We start from the raw sequence: 25,279 nt of genomic DNA, 5'->3' as shown, positions 1-25,279 counted from the left end.
CTGATCCCTGGCTTGTGACCCTGACCATCCCTCTGCCTGACCCTCTGTACTACGCTGCTTGCTACCTGTTCTGATCCCTGGCTTGTGACCCTGACCATCCCTCTGCCTTACCCTCTGTACTACGCTGCTTGCTACCTGCTGAACCTGGCCTGTGACCCCGACCAATCTCCGCTTGCTCCCCCTGTACCTACCTGCCCTATTGATATTGACCCGGCCTGCCTGACGACGCTTGCTTGTATGTACTGTTATCTGTGGGTGGTTGGTTTGGTTTGGTTTGGTTGCACTGTATTATGTTTTAGTATTGCACTGCGTTTATGTTTGTATTGTTAGTGTTAATAAATTATATTGTTTATAACATATCTGAGGTCTGCGTTTCCCTGCGTCAGTCACACACCTCTGGTCACACCTGGGAGCCCTGACAGCATTGGTGTATATGGGAAGTTGTCCTACTTCAAGATCAATCTCACTAAATCAGTGGCTGATTTAGTGAGATTGATCTTGAAGTAGGACAGCTCCCAATATACACCAATGCTTCCAAAATGTTTGGCAGGGAGGTACACAGTTGAATGTAACAATTGCAGATTCCGAGGCCCGTAGCCTTTGCTCCTCCTTCACCTTTCAGTGAGCGGACAAATCCATATGATATCTGGGCTTAAACGTCACTCCTGATCTTGCTTCTTTATATTCGGCAAACCTGCTAGCATGACTTTGCGGTCTGCAGATTGACCTTCAAAATTGACATTCCCTGGCTTTATCTTGGTTAGGGGATGCAATGCCTTGAAAATGATGGTGCTTCTGCAGATCCTCTATATTTTAGAAGCCATGCTTGTTTGTATTAACATCGTTTTTTTCCAGAAACTATGTTCCCTATTCAGGGACTTGGTATGGTTTCATAAATCTCCGAGGATAAGCCTGAAGCTTCTCTCTCTGCCCAAGGCGAGAGGGGGCATTGGCTTTCCCACTGTCCTCGGATAATATAGAGATGTACACCTTTTGAGGGTTGTGGATTTACACTGCAATGCGGATCTCAAACAATGGGTAGCAATGGAGATTGAGGACACCTCCATTCCCCTTTTGTCATCACCTTGGATTGCTGCTTAATTTCCTAAAGACATGTGGACCTACCCCCTGATTGGGGCCACCCTAGAGGTAGTGAGGTCGGTCTTTCAGATGACGTCCTTGTGCCACAAACCTCACTAATGACTCCAATCGCTAGGAACCCCAATTATACCCCTGGCCTGACCAGCAGACACCTACAGAGACTGGCACAACAGGAGAAATCCCGGCTGGTGGACGTCTGGCCACCAGGCAAACTCCCCTCTCTTTCTGGGCTTTCCTGGCTCTCAGACTCACCTCTTACCGACTTAAGTTCTTTCCAGCTGAAACATTTTTGCAGATGTTTCAAAAAGCGCGCTACTCACCTCGTACCCTTACTCCCTTTGAAGAGTTGTGCAGTAATGGGGAACCCTCGAGACACACATTATCCTTATTATATAGTTACCTGGAGGCTGACTTAGATCTACACCTGACGCCTCCACAGGTAGAAAAAAATCCTCTTGTTAGCTCACAAAGCCTCCATTGTCAATCAATACCAGGAAATGGGGTACAAAATTCTCTCTAGGTAGTACAGAGTACAGTACGTTCTTCACAAAATGAATAGGGTGGTCCCAGATGTCTGTTGACGATGTAGTGCAGATGTGGGCACTATATTCCATAACTTTTGGTCATGTCCTGCTATCACCCCTTTTTGGGAAGAGGGGACATCCACCATTAAACATTTTACCTCTGTTTATTTGAAAGATAATTGGCCGCATGTTTATTGCACTTAACCGAGAGGCTCTTCCGGAAATATAAGAAAACCCTAACAGTGTAATTACTCAATGCAGCAAAGGCATGTATTCCTGCCTTATGGAGACAAGTTCAACCATCAACCAGAGTCCTGTGGTATGCTAAAATTGAGGATATCCATCACATGGAAGAATTAACTGCAACTCTGCATAATACGGAGGAACAGTGTCAGGACAAATGGAGACCCTGGAGTTATTTCATGTGTACAGATGCCCACTTGCAGGAAGTGGCCTAGGAAGAGTCCTCTCCTTCTGGCGCCGGGGAGAGGCCTCCACATTTGCCCGCTAGGTCCTTTGCAACTTTGCGGGCTCACTTTGTGGGAGGGTGACTGACTGGCTTGTTCCATTCCACTTCTTTATTGGAAGTCCCTCTCCCCCCCTTTTTTCCCCCTCTTTTAACACCTTTACGCTACCTTCCTTTCTTTCACTCTTCTGTCTTTTGCTATGAAAAATGAGGAGACTCTGTAGTTTTGTATTGTTGGTGGGCACCTGGCAACTGTTTATCGTTATTTCTGTGTAGTTTTGTCAGAATTAATGTTTTTCATGCTCACCTGGGCTTTGCAGACACTTTTTCTGATTGCATCTCTTACAATCTATACAAAGTGGTATAGGAAACGCACTTATTATATAATGCTGGTTTTGCCTTGTTTATCCTGTATATTTGACACTTATTTAAGGTGTGATGGCTGTAATACTTGACACTTTGTTATGCCTTTGATATTGCAATGATTGTTTGTATTCTCGAAGCTTTGCTAACATAAATAAAAGAATTTAAAAAAAAATCAAATTTTGACCAGGACCTTTAGAAACAAGTGGGCTGCAATAGTAAGATCCTCAATATTAGTTGTTGTCGCCTGCAATGCCAGCCATAGATTTTTCGAATCTCGGCCGGTTCAGCAGGGACTGGTCAAGATTTGAACCATGTATAAGCAGGCTGATTGTACCCAAATCGATCCATCGATCAACTTGGGTACAGCCAGCATGTTGGATTAGTACCTGTGATTATTGCCAGTGACTGTAGCTGCTAGCAATAATCACTGTGTTCTCCTGGCAGGGACGGCTTTCCATGCCCCCCCCCCCCCCCCCCCCGCCTTGCCAGGAGAACACGGTAGCACCATGGAAGGGGATTTCCCCTTTAACACTGTCACTGACTGTGTTGATGGAGGAATTGAGCAATTTTTTCTTCCTGCAACCCGTGGTCTGCCTTACTGTAAAAACAATAATTTTTTGACATTGGAATCTATTGAGGGAGGATAACATTCTGGCAACAGAAGGACAAAGAAATACATTAACATCCATTCCCTAAACATTATTATTATTATTATACAGTATTTATATAGCGCCAAAAGGTTTGCTCAGCGCTGTACATTATAGTGGGGGACAGAAAATGAGACAATACAGTAACAAAACAATACACGAGGGGTTCGAGGGCCCTGCTCTCTCGAGCTTACAATCTAGGAGGGAGGGGATAGTGGTACCGGAGGAAGTGGCTGGGGGGGATGGAGTGGTAGGAGGAGTGGAGTAGATCAGCTATTAAGTGAGGGTGGGGTAGGCTTCCCTGAAGAGATGGGTTTTCAGGGTGCGCCTAAAGGTGAGGAGGGTAGGTGACAGTCTGATGGATTGGGGTAGTGAGTTCCAGAGGATGGGGGAAGTCCTGGAGAAGTCCTGCAGTCGGACGTGGGAGGAGGAGACCAGGGAGCTAGAAAGTAGGAGGTCTTGTGAGGAGCGAAGAGTACGGGTAGGGTGGTATTTGGGTATCAGGTCGGTGAGGTAGTTTGGGGCAGCGTTATGAATGGCTTTGTATGTCAGTGTTAGTAGTTTGAATTTAATGCGTTGGGCAATCGGAAGCCAGTGGAGGGAATGACAGAGGGGGGTGGCAGAAGTGGAGCTGTTGGTAAGGTGGATGAGTCTGGCTGCACATTACAAGGGATATCTTTGTAAGAGCCTCTTTCAGGGATATAATGGATAAAACATGACTGGTGAGGAGGTAATTTCATATGAAAAATGTCACGGGCTGAATAAAAGTACATATGGAGTTTGACAGTTCATGATATTGAATTGTTTGCCTTTAATTGAGAATTATGGGTATAATTTTTAAATTTGTATTTATTAGTTTCAGAGTTTTAAGAAGACAATAAAGTGTTTTTATTTTATTTATAAGACACTGAATTTTTATATAACTGCTATTGAATCACAAGTTTTAACAGGGCAACTAAGAGACTGATTAGTAATGAAGCTATAAGGATATGAAATAAACCAGCAAAACCGGGGTTAACAGTGGGAGAAATACATGAAAAGCAATGCCCTGAGCATACCTTGACAAAGATAGAGGCTTCTATCGAAATGCATCAGAAGTAACACTGAGGCACAGCGTGACTTCACCAAGCACAGCAGCTTTTAAATTGTCTGCGGCTTTTCCAACAGTACCGCACCCCTGTCACTGTGCCACCGCCTGGAGCCCTGACAGGTGAAGACATCACACTCTCCCTCTGATCATCTACATTCTGAACGCTACTTCATGGCTGGGTTTTTGTATCTGTTGTAAACTGCAGGTGAGCAACACAGCTGAAACCCCACCAACTGGAGCAGAGTACTGGGCATACGTATGAATAGGAAAAACAGCATATATGAGTAGATACACTTACAGCAGTGACAGCTACTGTGGATACACATTCATGTGATGGATGTTAGATACATTGTTATATAGGTAGTCCACAGGTGGATACAACTGAAAGCTACTTTTGCTTCGAGCAAGCATTGATTCATACTATTTTGGCATTTTATATCTGGAGATTGATCCAATTCAGTGTGGTTGATGCAATGATGTTTTGTTTTTTTTTATCCTTTAGGCTCCATGCACACTAGCATTTTTTGTAAGCTCCTAGAAGATGTTATCAGCATTTTTTTCTGCACTTAGAAGCTAAATAGTGTTATACTATGTGTTCATGGCCACTATTTTAGGCTATTACCGTTTTTTGAGCTTCAGTGTCTAGGAGCAGAAAAAAATGTTTTTGTTGAGTTTTTCTGGAGCGTTTTTCCAACAGAATGTGTTAAATGCGGCTAAACACTACTAAATGCTACTAAAATGCTCCTAACAGCTTTTTTTCCTACATGTACTGTAAAAACGCTAATAAATTGTTAATGCTCCCAAACGCTCTTAAATGCTTCTAAATGCTGCTAAAGCACTACGCTATTACCAGCGTTTTTTTTAGGTTAAAAAAAATGCTAGTATGCATTGTAGGACTCACTTTTTTACTTTTCTGCTGAAAACCTATGTATAGTTTTGCTCATTATTACATAAGCAGACTTTGCTCTCTGCTTTGTAGCCATGCACAGTGATTGTGCCTTGCTGATTTTCTAATCGCACTGCTGGGCTGCTAGATGTAGTCAGATTGAAACAATACACTCTCTGCAGTCTCCAGAAAAACCACAAGGCTCTCAGTATCCTTTTTCAACCAGGGTGCCTTCACGTATCTTCAGGGGTACCTTGGCAAAATGCCTATAAATTGCCCACAAATTGTATACAAGCCAGCAGGTGGATCAAGCCTGCCTGTTAGTTACACAAAGTCACAGGTTTTCATTGTGCACCATTACAACTTTCTAGTCACCGACAACATAAAATACCAATGATGTCATCAGTTGACATGGAGGACATTGGGCCCCTACACACCATCCTTGTTTGCCGCTCCCCTGCCCCTCTGTGTCAGCACTGGGGTCACATTAGCTGAGTGAGAGGGAGAAAAGAAACAATGGAATACTAGTCAGTACCATTGTGCAAAGGTGTGTTTGCTTTGGAAGAATAAATCACTTCTGAAGTTGGGTGTCCGACGTGTGTAGATGTTGCTGTGTTCTGTAAAACTATTAGTTTAGTTTTTTACATTTTGTAATGGGTGCCACAAGATTGTGCAGAATTTTAAAGGGTGCCTCAAGATTGTGCAGAATTTTAAAGGGTGCCTCAAGATTGTGCAGAATTTTAAAGGGTGCCTCAAGATTGTGCAGAATTTTAAAGGGTGCCTCAAGATTGTGCAGAATTTTAAAGGGTGCCTCAAGATTGTGCAGAATTTTAAAGGGTGCCTCAAGATTGTACAGAATTTTAAAGGGTGACTCAAGATTGTGCAGAATTTTAAAGGGTGCCTCAAGATTGTGCAGAATTTTAAAGGGTGCCTCAAGATTGTGCAGAATTTGAAAGGGTGCCTTGACTGAAAGAAGGTTAAGAAACTGCTCTAGGCTTTTGATCACATCAAGGAGAACAGGAACAGAAAGGGCAAGCATTTTTCTCGCGGTAATAATGTAATGTGATGCTGAATGCTCACTCCTCATTCAATAAAGGATTTCTATGGTCACAGCAAACACTTTTATTGTATAACATCAGCGTTGTAATAACAATACAAACAATAGTTCTATTTGACAGTCCAATATAAGCTTACTTGAATAATCTCCTTTCATGTTGTGATTGCTATTTATCTGCTGGCTATCTATTTCCACAACTATCTGGATTCCCTGCATACTTTCCAGCTTTTCCTCTGCTCTTTACTTTCCATTTCCACTAAGTATCCCATGGTACCTCACCATCTGCAAGCAGTGATTCCTGTACTGACTCCTGAAACTGCTCCTCTCAGCACCTCTGTAGTTCAGAAGGCAGGCTCTGTGAAATGTGTGACACAGCAGTGCCTACTCACAGGGCATAGTGAATAAATGTCACAGAATTTAGGGACGTGTGCTGGGATGTTTATAAACTTCAAGATTGTTCAGATTCACCACTTGAGCTCAGGAAGGTTTTACCCCCTTCATGACCAGGCCATTTTTTGCTATTCGGTACTGTGCTACTTTAACTGGCAATTGCATGGTCATGCAACACTGTATGCAGATGACATTTATATGATTTATTTTTCACACAAATAGAGCTTTCTCTATTTGGTATTTGATCACCACAGTGTTTTGTTATTTTTTTATGTAAACAAAAAAAGAAAATTTGAGAAAAATATTTTCTACTTTCTGCTATAAAACATATCCAATAAAAAATTAAAACCTGTGCGAGTTACCCCGCCCTTGATGTCACCTGGGGTGGAGTCACATATGTGATGTCCCCGGGTGGCTCTGCCCCTTACCTATTTAAGAACTGTCAAACCACCAGAGCAGGTAGACGGCGGGAGTCATCATCGGAAGTGGAACCTTTTTTTAAAATTCTTTTTTTTTGGGTCGGTGGCGGCGGGCATCGTGATTGACATTGGATCTGCTGTGGGGGACATTCTTTTAGTTTTTTCTTTTAATAAAGGACTTGTTAAAGACCGTGTGGTGTCTTTTTTCACACTTCACTTTTGTTAAAGGGGGCTTCCAGATTCCGATAAGCTCCCTGCTCGCAGACCTCCACAACCACCGGCCAGGGCTGTGGGGAAGAGGCCCTTGTCCCCATCAACATGGGGACAAGGTGCTTTGTGGGGTAGCCCCCCTGCCCCAAAGCACCCCCCCATGTTGAGGGCATGTGGTCTGGCATGCTTCAGGAGGGTGGGCCTCTTGCTCATCCCCCCCCCTTTCCTGACCTGCCGAGCTGCATACTCGGATAAGGGTCTGGTATGGATGGGAGGGGGGACCCCACGCCGTTTATTTATTATGGTGCCAGTTTTTAAATGTAATTACCGCTTTTTTTTTTTTCTTCACTATTGATCAGAGATTCAGCTGTTACTTTCCCCCCCAGCTAAAAGAAAGAAAGTTTCCTTTTAGTTTATTTCCCCATGTTAAAAGAAAAAATGTTTCCTTTTAGTGTCTTAAAAGAAACAAAGCTTCCTTTAACTCCGGGGAAAGTGACAGCTAATTCTGTGAGCTATAGTGAAGGAAAAAAAAAGCCAGTAATTGCATTTAAAAATCGTCACCATCATACACTTCGTATTTCAAAAAAATACATAAACCAAGGCATTATTTTCAATGAATTTTAATTTGTAAACCGAAAATTATGTTAACCGAGGCGTTTGTAAACCGAGGTACACCTGTACAATGTGAATATATGATTTTACATTTTGTCCCTAGAGTGAATATTAATGATAGGCCTAGTTATCATTTCTAGTTCCTCAGTAGGGAAGCTGCCTGTTTAGGAATTTTGGTGGTAGACAAACAGGATATTATTTAAATCTGACATCTTAAGCGCTAGTAAAGTCCGCAGTAATTTCTTTTTTGGGGGGAGCCCAGGTGGGTTATGCTATAATGTATATCAGCACATTATGAGAGACTTACCTGTCAAACCGAGCCTTCTAATGCTGTGCTGTAAACAATCAGGCGGATCTTGGGTTTCGTGCCTTCAGCTGCTTGATTGGCCGGATCATGCTCAGTGGAGTCACATCGAAGCGGCACATATCGGGGTCGTGAATGTTCACATACCTGCGCATGCACGGCTCAGTGTACATGATGACTGACAGGCAGGAGGAAGCATTTATGACAGAAGAGACCGATAGGGTCTCTTCTGTCATAAGTATCCTGTCTGTCAGCAATTTTTTAAAAAACAAAGTTTACTTCCACTTTAAAGCAGAATTAAAGTCCTATGAGCAAACGGGCTCTGTACTTCAGAAGAGACATGCAAACCTACCTGCCTACTCACGTTCTTCTTTGGAAGGTACACTGAGCTGCACCAGCACAGCTCAGTTTGCATACTGGCACAGAGCCTTTGTGCTGGGATGGCTGTCCTCCCGTGCATGTGCTGGAGTCATGTCATCCTATGCTGGCCAAAGAAGATGGCAGCTGCCGGTCACCAAGAAGAAGCCAGGTAGAAAATGCTGGCTAGGGATGTCAGACCATTGAAGGAGAAGTATCACAGAGTTTAGCTCCATTTTAAGATTCCTCCAGCAGTTTAGTGATAATAGTAAAATGAAATCATTAATACCAGCCATCACTTCTATTTAACAACAGAGTCTCATACATTCTGTAGTTCATACATGTATCTCATAAAGGAAATGTGTTCTCTTGTTTCAGGATGCAGAGTTCACAATGACAGTGTTTCAAGTGACTAAACAAAATGGATATACATCTTGGGAATACCTTGCCAGGAATCGAAGTCACTATGGACCAATACAGAGTATAATGTTTGGCATTCACCTGGATAGCAATGAACCCAGACTTGTATCTCTTGGAAAGGATCGGATGTTGGTTGGTATTAATTCTATGTACTGCTAGGTAGAGTACAGTGATGCATATATATAAACCCAACTATTGCTGAACATTTGTCTTAATGTGTGTTTTTTTCTGAAATGAAAATTTAATTTCTTTTTATTCACAGTTGCACAATTTAGCAACAAGTTGTTTCTAGCATGCAGAGAAGGACAGGTTTTCAAGCTGTCCTGTTTTTTTAATGTTTCCCAAACTGCTTGTTACTGATACTATGATGGTTTTCTTTCCAATAGGTGGAGTATAATCTTATCAAGAGCAGTAAAGACAATCTAGTCATTGAAAGTAGTGACCGCATTGACCAGAGTGCGATTCCACAGTGTTTACTATGGTACCCTCCTTTAACAAAAGAAAACTTTATTCTTGTTGCCGATGATCAGTATAAAATGAAACTTTACAACACAACTACCAAAATGTGCAGGTGAGTAGAAGCACTATATATAGAAAAATCAAAATGCATATCTTCTACATGTTCCCTTCATTATGGCTAAAGAAAACCAAAATACTTCTTAGGTGTTTGGAGTCAGTTGTATTTATTCTGCAATGGCCATACACATAGCAAAATTCCAGCCATGGATGATCTTCTCAGCACCCTCCATTTCCAACACAATTTGTTCTGAAAATCAAGAGAGCCAGATGGAAAATCATCAAATGCACACACAGTTCAGGTATTCTGATAGCCACAGGTTCTGACTGTCAGAATACAATACCTAAATGTAACAGGTCAAAGAGAGTGCCAAATAAAAAATCCTTCAGCCTGCTGTCGGCTGAAATCGGGTCACAGAAATGCAGAACGAACTGCACTCCTGTGATCGACTAGATTCTCTGTACTTCTCCTTTAAATTTGAGTGAAGGCAGAGATAACTCTAGTAGCTAATCTTCACATCTCTATATTTAACTACTTCAGTACCAGGCACTTTCACCCCCTTCCTACCCAGGCCAGTGGACCGCTTTCAGCACTGTGAACAACAATTGCGTGGTCATGCAACACTGTACCCATATTACATTTTTTTCACACAAATAAAGCTTTCCTTTGGTGGTATTTAATCACCACTGGGTTTTTTTTATTTTTGGCTAAATAAATGAAAAAAGACCGAAAAAATTGTGAAAAAAAAAAATTTATTTTCTTCATATATTTAGGCCAAAAATGTATTCTGCTACATTTCTTTGGTGAAAATAACCCAAATCAGTGTTTATCATTTACTCTGTAGGACAGTTATAGAGTCCACAAACTATGATATATATATATATATATATATATATATATATATATATATATATATATATATATATATACACACAGTATATATCAATCCTGATGTACTGACTGTCTGACTGTCTAACTAATTTCTTAAGGCCCGAAAACTCCAGGTCAGTACTAATATCCTCCAAATGACCCCTTTTTGGAAAGTAGACAGTTCAAGGTATTTAGTAAGAGTCATTGCAAGTTTTTTGAAGTTGTAATTTTTTGTCACAATGTTTTGGAAGATGAAGAGATTGCAAAAATATTTTCCTTTCACATTTTTTTCACCAGTGCAGTGTAGCATCATCATATAACTGGTGTGGCAGTGATCAGAGACACTGACTGGTGACAGTATGTTAAAAAAAAACAAATAACATTTAATTATTTTTTCAATTTTTAAATGTTTTCTTTATTTTTTTTACAGGTACTTACATAGCGCCGTCAATGTAAACAAAGCTTTTATATACATATTCTTTTTTGTTGCTTTTTTATGATTTTTTTAACACACTGTGACCAGAGCAATATATTGTTAACATTGTGCTGCTCTGGGGAAGTGATCAGGATTGTTTTTTTTTTTTTTTTACACATTATTATGGCTTATACCTGTGAATTTCACTGTTACAAGCAACCATTTTTACTGAATGAAATTGATTCATTTAGTGTTTACTATTGTTGCTAGCTGTGATTGGCCACAGCTAATCACATGGTACAGATGGGCTGTGGTTGGCAGTGTCTGTACCATGTGATCACTGTCACTAATCACAGAGATCAAAATCATAGTACACAATGGATGGCATGAATGAAAGCCATCTATTGTGATCTGCTGTGATTGGTCACATGTACCTGCAGCAGCCAGTGTATGGATTAGCCATCCTCTGTGTCCACCGGTGACAGATTGTGCTGCAGTGTGGCCTGGAAGGACATCATATGATTTTCACCTGGAACAGATTAAAGTTAAACTTCAATCAAATAGCTAAATGAACAGTTGGCATACACATATGGGAACTGTTTGCCTGTCAAAAGATTTGCATTTCTGTCCTACCAGTCTTAAGATCTATATAGCCCTGCCAGATACCAAAGCTAGCATGGTGACCAAGCTTTTTTTTGCAGTTAAAGTGATATTAAACCCAAAACCAAAAATGTAATATGTACTGTATATGCCAGTTTACCGATCATTAGATGTGGTGGGTGCATTCATTTTCTTTTTTTTTTTTTTACCTTGTGATCTGACCAGTAACACACTTCCTGTATACGACTACCCCCACTCTGAATGAAGGAACAGAGATACCCTTGGAAAGCAGCATTGTCATTCTAGGGGGAGGGGAGTGATAGGTATACTAGCAGGTTTAGACACACTAACAAATTGAAGCCAAACTCCATTAACACTTTTTAGGCAGTTTTAGCAAACAGTTTGTTTCTTTTAGGGGAAAAGGTTTTACATAAATAAATAAAAACTGATGAAGAAACAGTTTGTACCATCCTCTAACTGCTGTATCTGCAAGACCACTTGTTCTGTTGACAGCTTGTTTCTGTTGAAAAACTGACATAATGGCTCAATCACCAGATGAAAATAAAAGAAAGAAGACCTAAAAAAGAAATCTAATTGCACTAAAGCTGCAATATAATAAATGTTTGCTTTTGGGTTTAAAGTAGAACTATACGCAAAACATTTTTCTCATTTTGGATAGGGTAAGGGAGGGTTATAACCCCTGACAGTTTACTTTTTGCTGTCTGTGTCCCATTGGGAAGATTTACCTTCACTTCCTGTCCCATAGCCAGGAAGTGAGAGATGATGCCCCCAAATGAGGGGAAATCCTTGGGAACCTCCAGGTCACTAGAACTAGTGTCCCCATTGGAAAATTTCCCCTCTATTACTTTTCTGGGGACAACTCAAAATTTGGGATGTTCTTTACTTTCACTTTCAATGATTATGGTAACAGGACAAATAGAGGGAGTGAATCTCCCTAATGGGGTCACAGACTGCAATAAAAACCTAATAGTTTTTCTAATCATCTCTACTCTATCCAAAACTAAAAAAAAAAGTTTTGTCTTAAGTTATACTTTAATACCGCTTTAAGTGACACATCTAGGTATCGTCTTGTCCCCCAGCCTTTGACTCGACATTGAACGAGCAGCAACAGAGTATTCAGGGCATCCTTTGCCCTTTCCTCTTGTAAGTATATTCCTTGCTGGAACATGTAAATTCAGGACACCTGATTGGCCCCAAGTATTGCCCCTCCCTCTGCCATACTGAGTACTGCTGTACAGGAAATTTGAGCAGGCTGATAGCCTCCGGGCACTCCGGTTTCCTCCCACACTCCAAAGACATGAAGGTAGGTTAATTGGGTCCTGTCTAAATTGTCCCTAGTATGTGTATGTATGAATGTAAGTTAGGGACCATAGTTTTTACACCCCTTGAGGGTTAGGGACTGATGTGAATGTACAATATATATGTAAAGCACTGCATATATTGAGGGCGCTATATAAGTACCTATAATAATAATAATCTCAGCCGGCTCAACTGGTCAAGATTTGATTCACCTATGGGCAGTCTGGTCTTACTGAGGTCAATCCATTGATTGACATCAATACTACCACCATGTCGGATTTTTTTTGAATGGGATTATTTAGGGTCGGTTCACACTATAGAAACACAGTCTAGATGGACTCTTTTCTTCAATTTAAATAGGAATATGCGTGTTCCAGTGCATTTTGGTGCATTCCAGTGCATTTTTTATGTGTTTTACCGTGTACCACTACTTCTGTGCTGGAAATATTTTATTGAAATAAAATCTTGCAACCAGCTTTCATTTTATACAAAAATACAAAAAATAAATAAATACATACAGTATTCAATAAACTGGAAACATAAACAAAAACAAGAACAGGACACATCTCCCTAAATCAGATATATGCTTTCTACTGAATAATAACAGCCTGTATGGCTTTACTAACTGGGCAGGTAAGAAGCAGAAAAAAAAAGTAAAAAAACATCACCAAGACCTTTATGGCCCACTTATCAAGCATTAAATTCATCCTCCACTTGTAGGGGAAGCAACTTCCTCTAAACACTACTTCTGTGCTGGAAAGATGCAGCATGTTCTACTTTTTTTTCTGCATCCAGAACGCACTGGAACTGCAAACACTGATGTGAACTATGACATTGACAACCATACAACCTACCTTCTGTGCATTTTGGATGCAGAAAAAAAGCAAATGAAACGCATGTAGTATGAACTGGCCCTTAATGATTGTGTTCTGCCGACAGGGAAGGCTCCCTGCCAGCAGAGCACAAAAGTGCTGTGGGAATAATCCCTGTGTTGATGGGGGAATTGAGTGATTTTGTTTCCTGCACCCAAAAAAAATGCATCATCTATGGCTTGCTTTAGCCTGATGCATGTGATCTGCTCAGTGTGTTCAGTATATAGTAGATTGTAAATCTATATTCACATAGGGCCGTTATATTTGCTCAAAACATATGCAGGATCTATTTTATTGGTTCAGTAGTGCTTTACAGTAATTGTGAATTGCTGATCCTGTTATACCACTGCAAACCTAGCAGATGGGCTCTCACTGACTGAATGAACAATTGACTCACTGCAGTCTCTAATTGGAGAAACACCCACAATGCTTATGGTTGAAAGAGGCAAGTGAACTTCTGGTTCTCATAGGAGGAGACATCTAGAGCACAATTTTTTCATTCATGGCAAGAAAGATATACCGGTAAATTTTTCCTAAAAATAACAATGAAGCTAAGCAATACTGACATATGTTCTGTTGATTCGTGTGAAGTGTGAATTTTAATCATACGCCCATTGTAAATAAATGAAGACGTATTATATGCTTTCTCCTAAGAAATAAAGTGTTTGATATTTGGCTGCTCTTTGATGTGGCACTTGGAAGTGTGTAGGAGGATGAGTAATGCAGTGCATACAAACATTCTGCCCAGATCTTTTCATATTTGTGGAATGTTTAATACAGACAGAGTACTTATTATAGAAAACAATTCTCCTTGTTATATATAAATGTTTAGAAGGAATTCTGCCACCAGTGCTTCTGGTGCTGAATGCTAATTAGATACTAGTTAAATGGACAGGTACAGAAATTATTTGTGAAACTCAGTGAGCTGCACAGCACATTCAATTAAATCATTAGATTAACACATGGATGCCTCACAAATGAGTATTTCAAAACTCCTTTTGCAATATGCCTTTGATTACACTGTTATTTATAATACATTTGCAAAGATGTTTATCCTGCAAACTGCATGTACATTTGTTCTGTTGAAAACCAGCAAAATCGAATATTACTAGGCTATTTTCTCTTCAAGTTGGATGTCCTTCATTTGTAAGAATAGTGAAAACCAGAAAATACCGCATTATGGCCTCTAGATGTAGCTGATGATCATAGTAAATGAATACTTATTTACTATGATTGTCCGTTCCAATTTCACAATTGAGAAATTAATCTGGGTGGATTGGTTCAGGTAACATATTGTCAACTTGTTTGTAGTATTACTATGTGACATATCACACTGGTTGTTTCAAGTGATACTAACATTTAGACATGCTACATTTAACAAATGTAACTAAATTTAAATGTAAGAATGTGATGTATCAGCTTTGTAGTGTTTGAATTTGTATCACAGTGGATGAGGTGTAATCCCAGTGTGTGCTTTTTAATTAGTTTTTGTGTCAGATTTCTAAATTGACTTTTGCCAATGTGATTTTGATGGATTATTAATAAAAAGGGGCATTTCATAGCATGTTTATAGTAGTTCCATAGTTGGTCTGGCTGAAAAAAGACAAAAGTCCATCCAGTTCAACCATTAAAAAAAGAAAAGTTATAATCCTACATCTACAGTTGATCCAGAAGAAGGCAAAAAAAAAACCCAGCAGAGCATGATCCAATTTGCTCCTGCTGGGAAAAAAATTCCTTCCTGATCCCCGAGAGGCAATCGGATATTCCCTGGATCAACTTTACCTATAAAAGTTAGTATCCAGTTATATTCTGTGTATCTAAGAAAGAATCCAGGCCTTTTTTAAAGCAATTTACTGAGCTGGCCAGAAGTAGTGGTGGATGAACGGCCAGATGTACCAATAGTTAGTTAAGTGCCTATAGGTGGCAAAGGCAAAGAAGTGGCTTTTCCCTGTATAATTACTGGTCAGTTTTTTCCATCCTCAGAAAGCATACACATTACATATAAAGTTATTTACACATTATCACAATATCCTAAGCCAGGTTAGGACAAAGAAGTCAAGTCAATGCCCTTTGTAAACTAGGTGACCTTAGCGGAGGGTATTACTTAGGGTGGCAAAACTACATGCCTACAGGTTTCAGTGATGAGAATCTGATCTTGGTGGATACAGTGTATTTTTGAAGCAAGCCATTTAAATTGTAGTGGTATAACAGTATGATTGATTAGCTTATGTAGCACTCTTCTAGTACAGAGAAGGCTGCTAGGAAAATTTAGTTTTGCTCCCCTGTAATAAGAGGAGTGGGGATTGACTGGTTAGGGCTGCTCAGTGCTTCACAGGCTGCTGCTGTTTCTTCCCCCTCTCTTCTAGGACAGTGGTCTCCAAACTGCGACCTTGGGGCCAGATGTGTCCCTTTGCTTTCTTTTATCCAGCCCTTGGGGCCAGTGGTGTATTTTGGTTTTGTGATGCCCTAGGCAAAACTAAAATCAGGTGCCCCCATGTAAATTTGTCCCACCCTTTCCTGTTTAAGATCCACTCCTTCATCTGTAAACTCCACCCCATCCTCTTTAGTCTCCATCTCTTCCTATTAGAGCCCCACCTCTTCAGAGGAGGGGGTTATTGTTTAGAGTGGAGTGGTTGGGATAGGTGGATATTGTTTAGGGTGGAGAGGCGGGGAGGGGGTTATTGTTTAGGGTGGAGAGGGGGATTATTGTTTAGGGTGGAGAGGTGGGGAGGGGAGTTATTGTTTAGGGTGTAGAGGTTGGGGGGGGTTATTGTTTAGGGTGGAGAGGTAGGGAGGAAGAAGGGGAGTATTTGGGGTGTAGGAACTCCACAGCTGCCGATCACTGCCCTGCACTACAATACCCAGCAGACCCACCATCCCCCCCTCCAAGTAATTCTGCAGCAGCTGAGACACCCTGGGAAAGTATTAGAGATGGGGGGAGGGGTAGCCTGGCTCAGGCCAGGACACCTTGGCTCCAGGACACACTATTCAGAATCACCATGCAGCTGCCCTGGGGTGGGGAACAGCAGGTTGCCAGGAAGAGACTCCGACTAATCTAAGGGGGAAGGGACAGCATGGGAGGGGAAAGGGCTGGTGTGGAAGGGGTTGTGGCCAGCAGAGGGGACACTGTATACGGGGACACTTTATCCCGCGACAACTGTAGCGCCTGACAGTATCATCCATGGGTGCAGTGTATGTCGAAGGCCGATGAACACCCTGCATCAATAGATGATATGCCACTGGCCTGGGGGGCTGCGCTGCCCCCCTGAAAAATGCCACCCAAGGCAAACACCTTGTTTGCTTCGTGGTACATATGTCCCTGCTTGGGGCACTATTTCATCCACTGACCCCAGCAAATGGACACAATTATTCTGAATGATTACAACAATGAGGCACAATTTCTACCAATAACACCAATGATGAGGCACAATTCTTCCCATTGATACCAACGATGGGGCACTATTTCTTCCACTGACACCAATGATGGGACACAAGTCTTCCCAATGAAACCAATAATGGGGCACTATTCCTCCCAGTGACACCAACCAGAGGGGATTATTCCTCCCACTGACACCAACAATGGGGCATTGTTTGCTCCCACTTACTCCCATTGACCACAGTCTGGCCCCCGTAAAGTCTGAAGGACACTAAACTGGCCCTTTGTTTAGAAAGTTTGGAGACCCCTGTTCTAAAGGATTCTAGAGACATAGTGGGAGGAAAGACATTGAGGGCAGCCTGAATGTTTATGGGACTCCAACCAATCCCTGGGGAAGACATTGAGGTCCCAGCTAGATTTAGCTCTAGGGCCTATTCGCATATTCAAGTCCAGGGATCAAGCTGTGTCTGGAGAAGCTCACAGGATAGAGCCAGGAGGAAGTTGGTGGAAAAGAGTCCAGCTGTCCTATTGTGGTGTAAGTCTACAACTTCCTCACTAGGAAGAGCCCAGTGGAGGCAACCGATGATCTTGTGGCTGTAGTTGACCCTCAGTGCTGGAGGAAAAGTGACTGTGTGTAGCTTTTTAAATTTGAAAGGTGTACAGGTCACATACGGTTTAAGAGATCCTGTGCGACATTTAGCAGTTTCTGTAGTTCAGCAAGCAGTGTGTGCAGTGCAGTCAACCATTCTGAGAAGTTGAGGAGTCCTCAGTTTATTCAGTTTTTCAGTCTGGGGGTGTCTCATGCTACCTTCTCAATTCATTGTTCCCATTAAAAATTTTAAATAGAACCCCTGTACTGTTTTGTGAGCCAGTAGAAAAGTGAAGAAAATGCTGGCTGTGACCGCTATATGGGGGAAACAGGACCAAATTTGCTATCTGCTGCTTCGGGGGTGCACTAGACTTGTTTCATAGCATAGCAGGCAGGAGTGAATGCTTGGCTAAGATGTATCAGATATTGTACCTAGATTATATATATGTTCATTTGTTTCCCTATGTTAGAAAGACCCTCTTGGGTCCAACATTTGGATCTCCTGTAAGGAAAATGGAATTGTTCCCTTCAAATGATCAATATGCAAGTAAAGGATATATGGCATATATCACAGATGATAAGGTATGTTTTCCTTCTCTAATTATGATAGTTTATTGATTATGCTCACAAACCATACATTAATAAGGAGTTGCATGTTCTGTTTTAGTTATACATTTATCTAGTGATTGCCTGATAAATAGTGTTGTGTGGTGGATGAGAAAATACTATATCTACACATTATAGTTCTATTTCTGTCATAAAGATGTACTGATGGATTTAAATAAATGTGTTTGAGGAGGCGCAAATAAGGCTGGATGTTTCCAGGTCCACAGGTTTCATGTTCCTCATATTATACTACATTGCCATCTTTCCATCCCATTCTTGTTGCTTGAAGCTATGCTGTCAGCATAATAAAGTGGAGGGGTAGAAAGAAACACAAGAAACCATTTACAGTATGTGATATCCAGTCTACAGACTAGATCCTTTTACATCCAAGCAGTTGCCAGAGGTGCAGGTCTATGTGAGAGTACAGTGCCTTGAGAAAGTATTCATACCCCTGGAAATTTTCCACATTTTGTCATGTTACAATCAAAAACGTAAATGTAATTTATTGGGATTTTATGTGATAGACCAAGACAAAGTGGCATTTAATTGTGAAGCGGAAGGAAAGTGATAAATGGTTTTAAAAAGTTTTACAAATATGTGAAAAGTGTGGCGTGCATTTGTATTCAGTCCCCTGGTATCAATATTTTTTAGAGCCTCCTTTTGCTGCAATTACAGCTGCAAGTCTTTTTGGGGATGTCTCTACCAGCTTTGCACAGCTAGAGAGTGAAATTTTTGCCCGTTCTTCTTTGCAATTTAGCTCAAGCTCTGTCAGATTGGATGAGGAGCGTCTGTGAACAGCAATTTTCAAGTCTTGCCACAGATTCACAATAGGATTTAGGTCTGGATTTTGACTGGGCCATTCTAACACATGAATATGCTTTGATCTAAACCATTCCATTGTAGCTCTGGCTGTATGTTTAGGGTCCTTGTCCTGCTGGAAGGTGAACCTGTGCCCCAGTCTCAACTCTTTTGCAGACTCTAACAGGTTTCTTCTAAGATTGCCCTTTTCTTGGCTCCATCCATCTTCCCATCAACTCTGACCAGCTCCTGTCCCTGCTGAAGAAAAGCATCCCCACAACATGTTGCTGCCACCATGGTTCATGGTGGGTATGGTGTGTTCAAAGTGATGTGCAGTGTTTTTTGTCCGCCACAGATAGTGTTTTGCTTTTAGGCCAAAAAGTTCAATGTCATCTGATTAGATCACCTTCTTCCACATGTTTGCTGTGTCCTCCACATGACTTCTTGCAAACTGCAAACAAGACTTCTTATGGCTTTCTTTCAACAATGGCTTTCTTCTTGTCACTCTTCCATAAAGGCCAGATTTGTGGAGTGCACGACTAATAGTTGTCCTGTTGACAGATTCTCCCACCTGAGCTGTGGATCTCTGCAGTTCCTGCAGAGTTATCATTGGCCTCCTGGCTGCTTCTCTGATTGATACTCTCCTTGCCCGGCCTGTCAGTTTAGGTGGACGGCCATGTCTTGGTAGGTTTGCAGTTGTGCCATACTCTTTCCATTTTCGGATGATGGCTTGAATAGTGCTCCATGAGATGTTCAAAACTTAGGATATTGTTTTATAACCTAACCCTACTTTAAACTTCTCCACAACTTTATCCCTGACCTGTCTGGTGTGATCCTTGGCCATCATGATGCTGTTTGTTCACTAATATTCTCTAACAAACCTCTGAGTGCTTCACAGAACAGCTGTATATATACTGAGATTAAATTACATACAGGTGGACTCGGTTTACTAATTAGGTGACTTCTGAAGGCAATTAGTTCCACTAGATTTTGGTTAGGTGTATCAGAGTAAAGGAGACTGAATACATGCAAGCCATATTGTAAAAACTTTTGAAAACCATTTATCAATTTCCTTCCACTTTACAATTATGTGCCACTTTGTGTTGGTCTATCACATAAAATCCCAATAAAATACATTTACATTTTTGGTTGTAACATGACAAAATGTGGAAAAATGTCAAGGGGTATGAATACTTTTTCAAGGCACTGTAGGGTACACATGAACCCCTGAGAGCTGCTTTAGCTCTGTTCACTATACATTATGCAAATTAAATGATGTATTTAATCAAAATTCTCAAATTATGTGCTTACCTTGCATCAGTACTGGTTTGATGTGAAAATACCATATTTCATCATTATTCTACCAGATTTGGTACATTATGGATCATGTATGCAAATGTGATCTAAGATGTTTTGGATACAAATGCTGCTTTTTACTCTTGGTGCATTCCTACACCCACTTCAAGAAAAGTAGGTAAAAGTGTAAATTGATGTCACACAGCCAGTTTTCCATAGGGCTTGAAATTGAAATTCTTGCCCAAAGAAGTGTTCCAGAGTTGTGCTTGGGCAAAAATTGGGTTATTTTTAGCTACCCTAGGAGGTAATAAGTGCTTATAATGCTTGCAGTATTTATGATATTATATAATAAGATTTTTTTTTTACATTTGGAAAAAAACATTTCAAAACTTGGCTGATCCTTCCATCCCTGTTGTGACCGACAAGTTCAGAAGAAGGTCTTGACCACACCCACAGAATGTTAGATCTGTCCATAGGGCACCTGACTTGGGAAGCAATGGCAGGTCCCTGCATCACAAACAATATCTCCACATCCACTTTAGGGAGACTTCAGCTTATCTACAGATAACTTTAGATTAGTCTTTTCTTTAAACCAGAAAAAAAGTTACAAAAAGTAAAGTAGCATCGCTCAACTGTGACCAGGCTTCAGTGACTCCACATTTATATAACCCTCAAATATAACATCAAGGCAGCAGCTTTGTAACATCCAAATGTGAAGGACTTTATTGGCTGTGTGGTCATAGGCTGTGCAAGGACCCTGACATGCTTCGGCTGTCAGGCCCTAGTCGTAGCATCATTAATTCAAGTTCCTATACTTACGACAGTGGTTGAGAGTTCATCTACTGTGCATTACGAGTATAACGTTTGGCCTCTGCATTGTCCTATTACGGTACAAATTAGCATATAAAGTGGAAATAGACATATTGTTATTAATAAAATGTGTTTAATAACAACAAATTCCTGTAAGACCAATGTCTATTTAATCTAGGTCGGACTTCACATCCTACCTATTGATGGAAACCCACACAAGTCTGTGGCTCTCATTTGCCATCCCAATGGGGTAGCCAATGTTGTCTGCTCACCTGATGGGCAATATGTGTTTACTGCTGGAGGAAATGATTACACAGTTTTTATGTGGAAAACAAACTTTCAGTAAGTACAAAATGCATTCCTCATAAAATATAACATACTGTATGTTAGTCATTTACCATGTTTAAAATGATTAAAAATAAACATATATGGGCAGGATATTATTTATATAAATAATACCATCAAAATGAATAGAAGCATAGCAGTGAAAAGGTGAATAGACTCTCTGCTATGGTGTAATTTGAAAACCACAATCCTGATAAGTAAAGTATAAATTCTAGGTAAAAAGAGCAAACAGGAGGCGCACACCGTTAGTGCATTATCCAAGGTTTAGTAAAAGTAAAAAGGGCTGAAAACATACAAACATGGCATAAATGTAAAGCTCAGTAGAACGGTAGAGATGGCCATAGCAATGGCGGGGTGTCCAACTGTCAGTGTGGTCGGCTAGCTGACGTGTTTTGGGGACGAGTCCCTTTCCTCACAGCTGGTCAACTGGTCAACCTGTTTGCTCTTTTTTCAGTTGTTGATTTCCCTATCTAAGGAGGGCAGCATCTCCAAAAGGCTATCCATAGGCGATTTTGGTCCTGGTTCCCTTGGTTTTCCTTTGGCATTTGATCCCTGGGGCGCTGGAGAGTTTATTCTGTTATAAATTCTAGGTAGGATAATACTTTATATTGAGATGTAGGTGGTAGCAGAGAGACTTGCAATAATATCAAGGGATTAAAAAATTCCCTAATTCCATGCCACCCTCATAGTAACATAGACAGAGTTTGGCAATTTAGCAGTATGCTTCAGGATTGAAGTCTGACTATAAAAGCACAGTGATTTCTATATGGAATCACTGTATTTCATGGTTGTGTTGAAATGCCAACTTTCTCCAGCAGGTGGTACTGTGGGTAAAAGAAAATTAATTTATAGTTTTATGCTCACCTAGAACACCAGAGATATAGGAGGAGATGATACCTCTAAGGATACAGAGGAGAATTTCAAGTTTTACTAGCTTACAAGCTATACTATCAAGCAGGTATAAACAAAGCTAGGGAAAGTCATTAAAGTCATCATATGGCAGCTGCTTGTTAGGAGTGTCTGGTTTTGCTCTTCATTAGGTGGTGGTGCCATAGACATTTATAGAGTGCCAGACTATTTGTTGTTGGGATAGGTCACATGACTGTACTGTGTATTAATAATATTATATTTTTACTCTAAAAACAAAACAAAACAAAAACTTTGAATAAAAATATCTTTTTGTTTGTTATTTATTTATTGTAACACTAATCTGTATATATTACATTTCTGTTTTGTTACAGGTCTTTGGAGGCTGTTGCTTCCCTTGGGGGTAATGACTTAATACCTTTCTATGGGATGCTGCCTGGGGGAAGAGATGGAGCATTATTCAAGGTTAATATTTAGTCATATGAAACATGTAATTCTCTACGACATTGTTTGTTTGTTTCCATTCATTTATTATTAGTTCTTTTTTTTTTTTTACAAAATGATAAATAACTTAGAGAGCAGTCCTTTAGCTACAGTAAAGGCCATAAGGAACCTTATTTTTAAAAAAGATCTTGATTCCCAATATATATGTGTGTATCTGGAGCTCAGAGTGTGAGGAACACTGAGGTTTATCCAGTCTATTTTCTGTCTACAATACACCATCAGATCTGTGACATTAGTTCGTTGTTTCCTGTGTCAACACTAAATATTAGAGGTGGACTCTATGAGGATTGAGTATCAAGCATGCTACTATCCCCTTTTGTGGCCACATCTTTCTTTATCTTGCTGTTCCTATCTTTCTTGAGAGCTCTCATCAGTTTGAATGATATGGCTATATAACAATACGGTGCACGGTAGATATACAGTGATAGAGTAGAGATACTTCATTTAGTCCTTAGACATGACATCTCTTGCTTTAGTGGGTGTAGTTATATATAGTTTATGTGTTTTTTCTTTTTTATATATATAATAAATGAGACTTGTATGATATCTGTCAGCATCTGTTTGTGATTTTCTGCCAAATATATGCTATACTAACTTGCACTTGGCATATATACAATAATTGTTATATCTGGGTAGAGGTCCATTTTATTTAGTTCTGGCCCCTTATTAAATAATCCTGACTTTCCTCCTGGACTACAGTCTCACTTATTTAAATGTTGGGAAAATAAAGGCCTCCTAAGGATTGGAGACTTTCTGTTTGGAAATGACATCTGAAGTCTGGACCTGCAATTGCTTCTTCTGAAGTGTTTATATACCACCAAATCATTTCTTACCTTGGAGCTAAGTTGAAACAATGAAACATGCCCCTCACCCATTTTCACTAACACCGCTTGATCTTTCGTCCTCATGCACAGTGGACGTTTTTACAGCGGCTGTTTTTGGCTTTTTACGTTTTTTTCTACAGCCAGTAAGCCCCCCAGCATGTTATCCTATGTGTCCATGCACACATAGACTGTAATCAACGTTTTTTGGCTGGAAAAAAAACCCCCCAGAACTAGTGGGTTTCTAGAGGAGTTATTTAGCTGTAAAAACATTCTAATGCTGAAAAATGTGGTAAAACCGGCGTCTTTGGATGTTTTTTTTACCCCAAAAAAATGTTTTTCTGGTAAAAGAAACGCTTAAAACCGCAAACACGGAAAAACATGGGAAAACACTTCTAAACGCTAATGCAAAAACACTAAAAAAAAGCTGAAAAACTCATGTTTTTAACGTGACTTTACACAGCTACCGTTACCAGCGTTATCAAAACACCCCGTGTGCATGAGGACTTCTTGTAAAGCTAGAGATTTCACAAAGGGCCGTATTCCTATACTTTATAATCTTTTAATGGAGCGCAACCCATAAACTTCCTTTTATAGAACTATGGGAGTGTGATCTTAACCACTTCCATACCGGGCACATTTACCCCCTTCCTGCCCAGGCCAATTTTCAGGTTTCAGCGCTGTCGCACTTTGAATGACAATTGTGCGGTCATACAACATTGTACCCAAACTAAAATTTAATTTTTTTCTTCACACAACTAGAGCTTTCTTTTGGTGGTATTTAATCACCACTGGGGTTTATATTTTTTGCTAAATTAACAAAAAAAGACCAAACATTTTGGAAAAAAACCCACATTTTTCTTTGTTTCTGTTATAAAAGTTTGCAAATAAATAATTGTTCTTCCTAAATTTAGGCCAAAATGTATTCTGCTTCATGTCTTTGGTGAAAAAAACCCCAAATTAGTATTTATTATTTAGTCTGTAGGAAAATTATAGAGTTCATAAATTATGGTATATCTGAATATTGATCAATCCTGAAGTTCTGACAGCCAATCAAATTTCTTGAGGTCCAAGAATGTCAGAACAGTACAGATATCCCCCAAATGACCCCTTTTTGCAAAGTAGACAGTCCAACGTACTTCATAAGAGGCATGGCGAGTTTATTGAAGTTGAAATTTTTTTGTCATAATTTTTCGGAAATGAAGAAATAAAAAAAATGATTTTCACTATTTTTTTTTTTACATACTGTCACCAGTGCAGTACAGCATCATCATATAACTGGCATGGCGGTGATCAGGGACACTGACTGGTGACAGTAGGAAAAAAAAAAATTGATAATTTTTTTACATTTTTTTTTATTTTTGTATTATTTTTTATTACATTTTTTCCTTTTTTAAGATTTTTTTTCAGATTTCACTATGACCATTGTAACATTGTACTACTTTGGGGAAGTGAGCTATATTTTTTTTTTTACACAATTTGCTTATAGCAAAGTATTACTTTGCTATAAGCAAGCATTTACCTGAATGAAATCAATTCATTCAGGATTTTTTTTTTTCTTAACTGTGAATTGGCCACAGGTAATCACATGACACCGCTGGGCTGTGATTGGCCCAGCTTGTGCATGTGATTGCTGTGACCATTCACAGCTAGCCACACTTGTATACAATGGATGGCATGATAGGAAGCTATCCATTGTATACAACTGTCATGTGACCTGCTGTGATTGGTCACAGCAGGTCACGTGGTACTGGCAACGGGGCCGGTACACAGATCTGTCATCGGCCGTGTCTGAGGTACACGGCTGGTGACAGATCGCGCCGC

The 25,279-nt window shown here is 40.2% G+C and overlaps 1 protein-coding gene across 1 annotated transcript in view; it reads left to right on the top strand.

The window, feature by feature from the left end:
• The window catches only part of CFAP251 (cilia and flagella associated protein 251), a 115,468-nt gene that overhangs the window by 70,098 nt on the left and 20,091 nt on the right, over positions 1 to 25,279 (top strand). The window contains exons 15-19 of the mRNA XM_089662048.1: positions 8,808 to 8,981; positions 9,236 to 9,420; positions 17,879 to 17,990; positions 21,097 to 21,260; positions 22,505 to 22,595. Coding sequence (XP_089518174.1) covers positions 8,808 to 8,981; positions 9,236 to 9,420; positions 17,879 to 17,990; positions 21,097 to 21,260; positions 22,505 to 22,595 — 726 coding nt within the window. The remainder of the gene's footprint in view (positions 1 to 8,807; positions 8,982 to 9,235; positions 9,421 to 17,878; positions 17,991 to 21,096; positions 21,261 to 22,504; positions 22,596 to 25,279) is intronic.

Source organism: Staurois parvus, unplaced genomic scaffold, assembly GCF_062004578.1.
Source record: "Staurois parvus isolate SC_StPar_1 unplaced genomic scaffold, SC_StPar_1.0 ptg001418l, whole genome shotgun sequence".
Taxonomy (NCBI): Eukaryota; Metazoa; Chordata; class Amphibia; order Anura; family Ranidae; genus Staurois; species Staurois parvus.
Note: the sequence above shows the minus strand (reverse complement) of the source record. Positions and strands in the feature narration are given on the sequence as shown.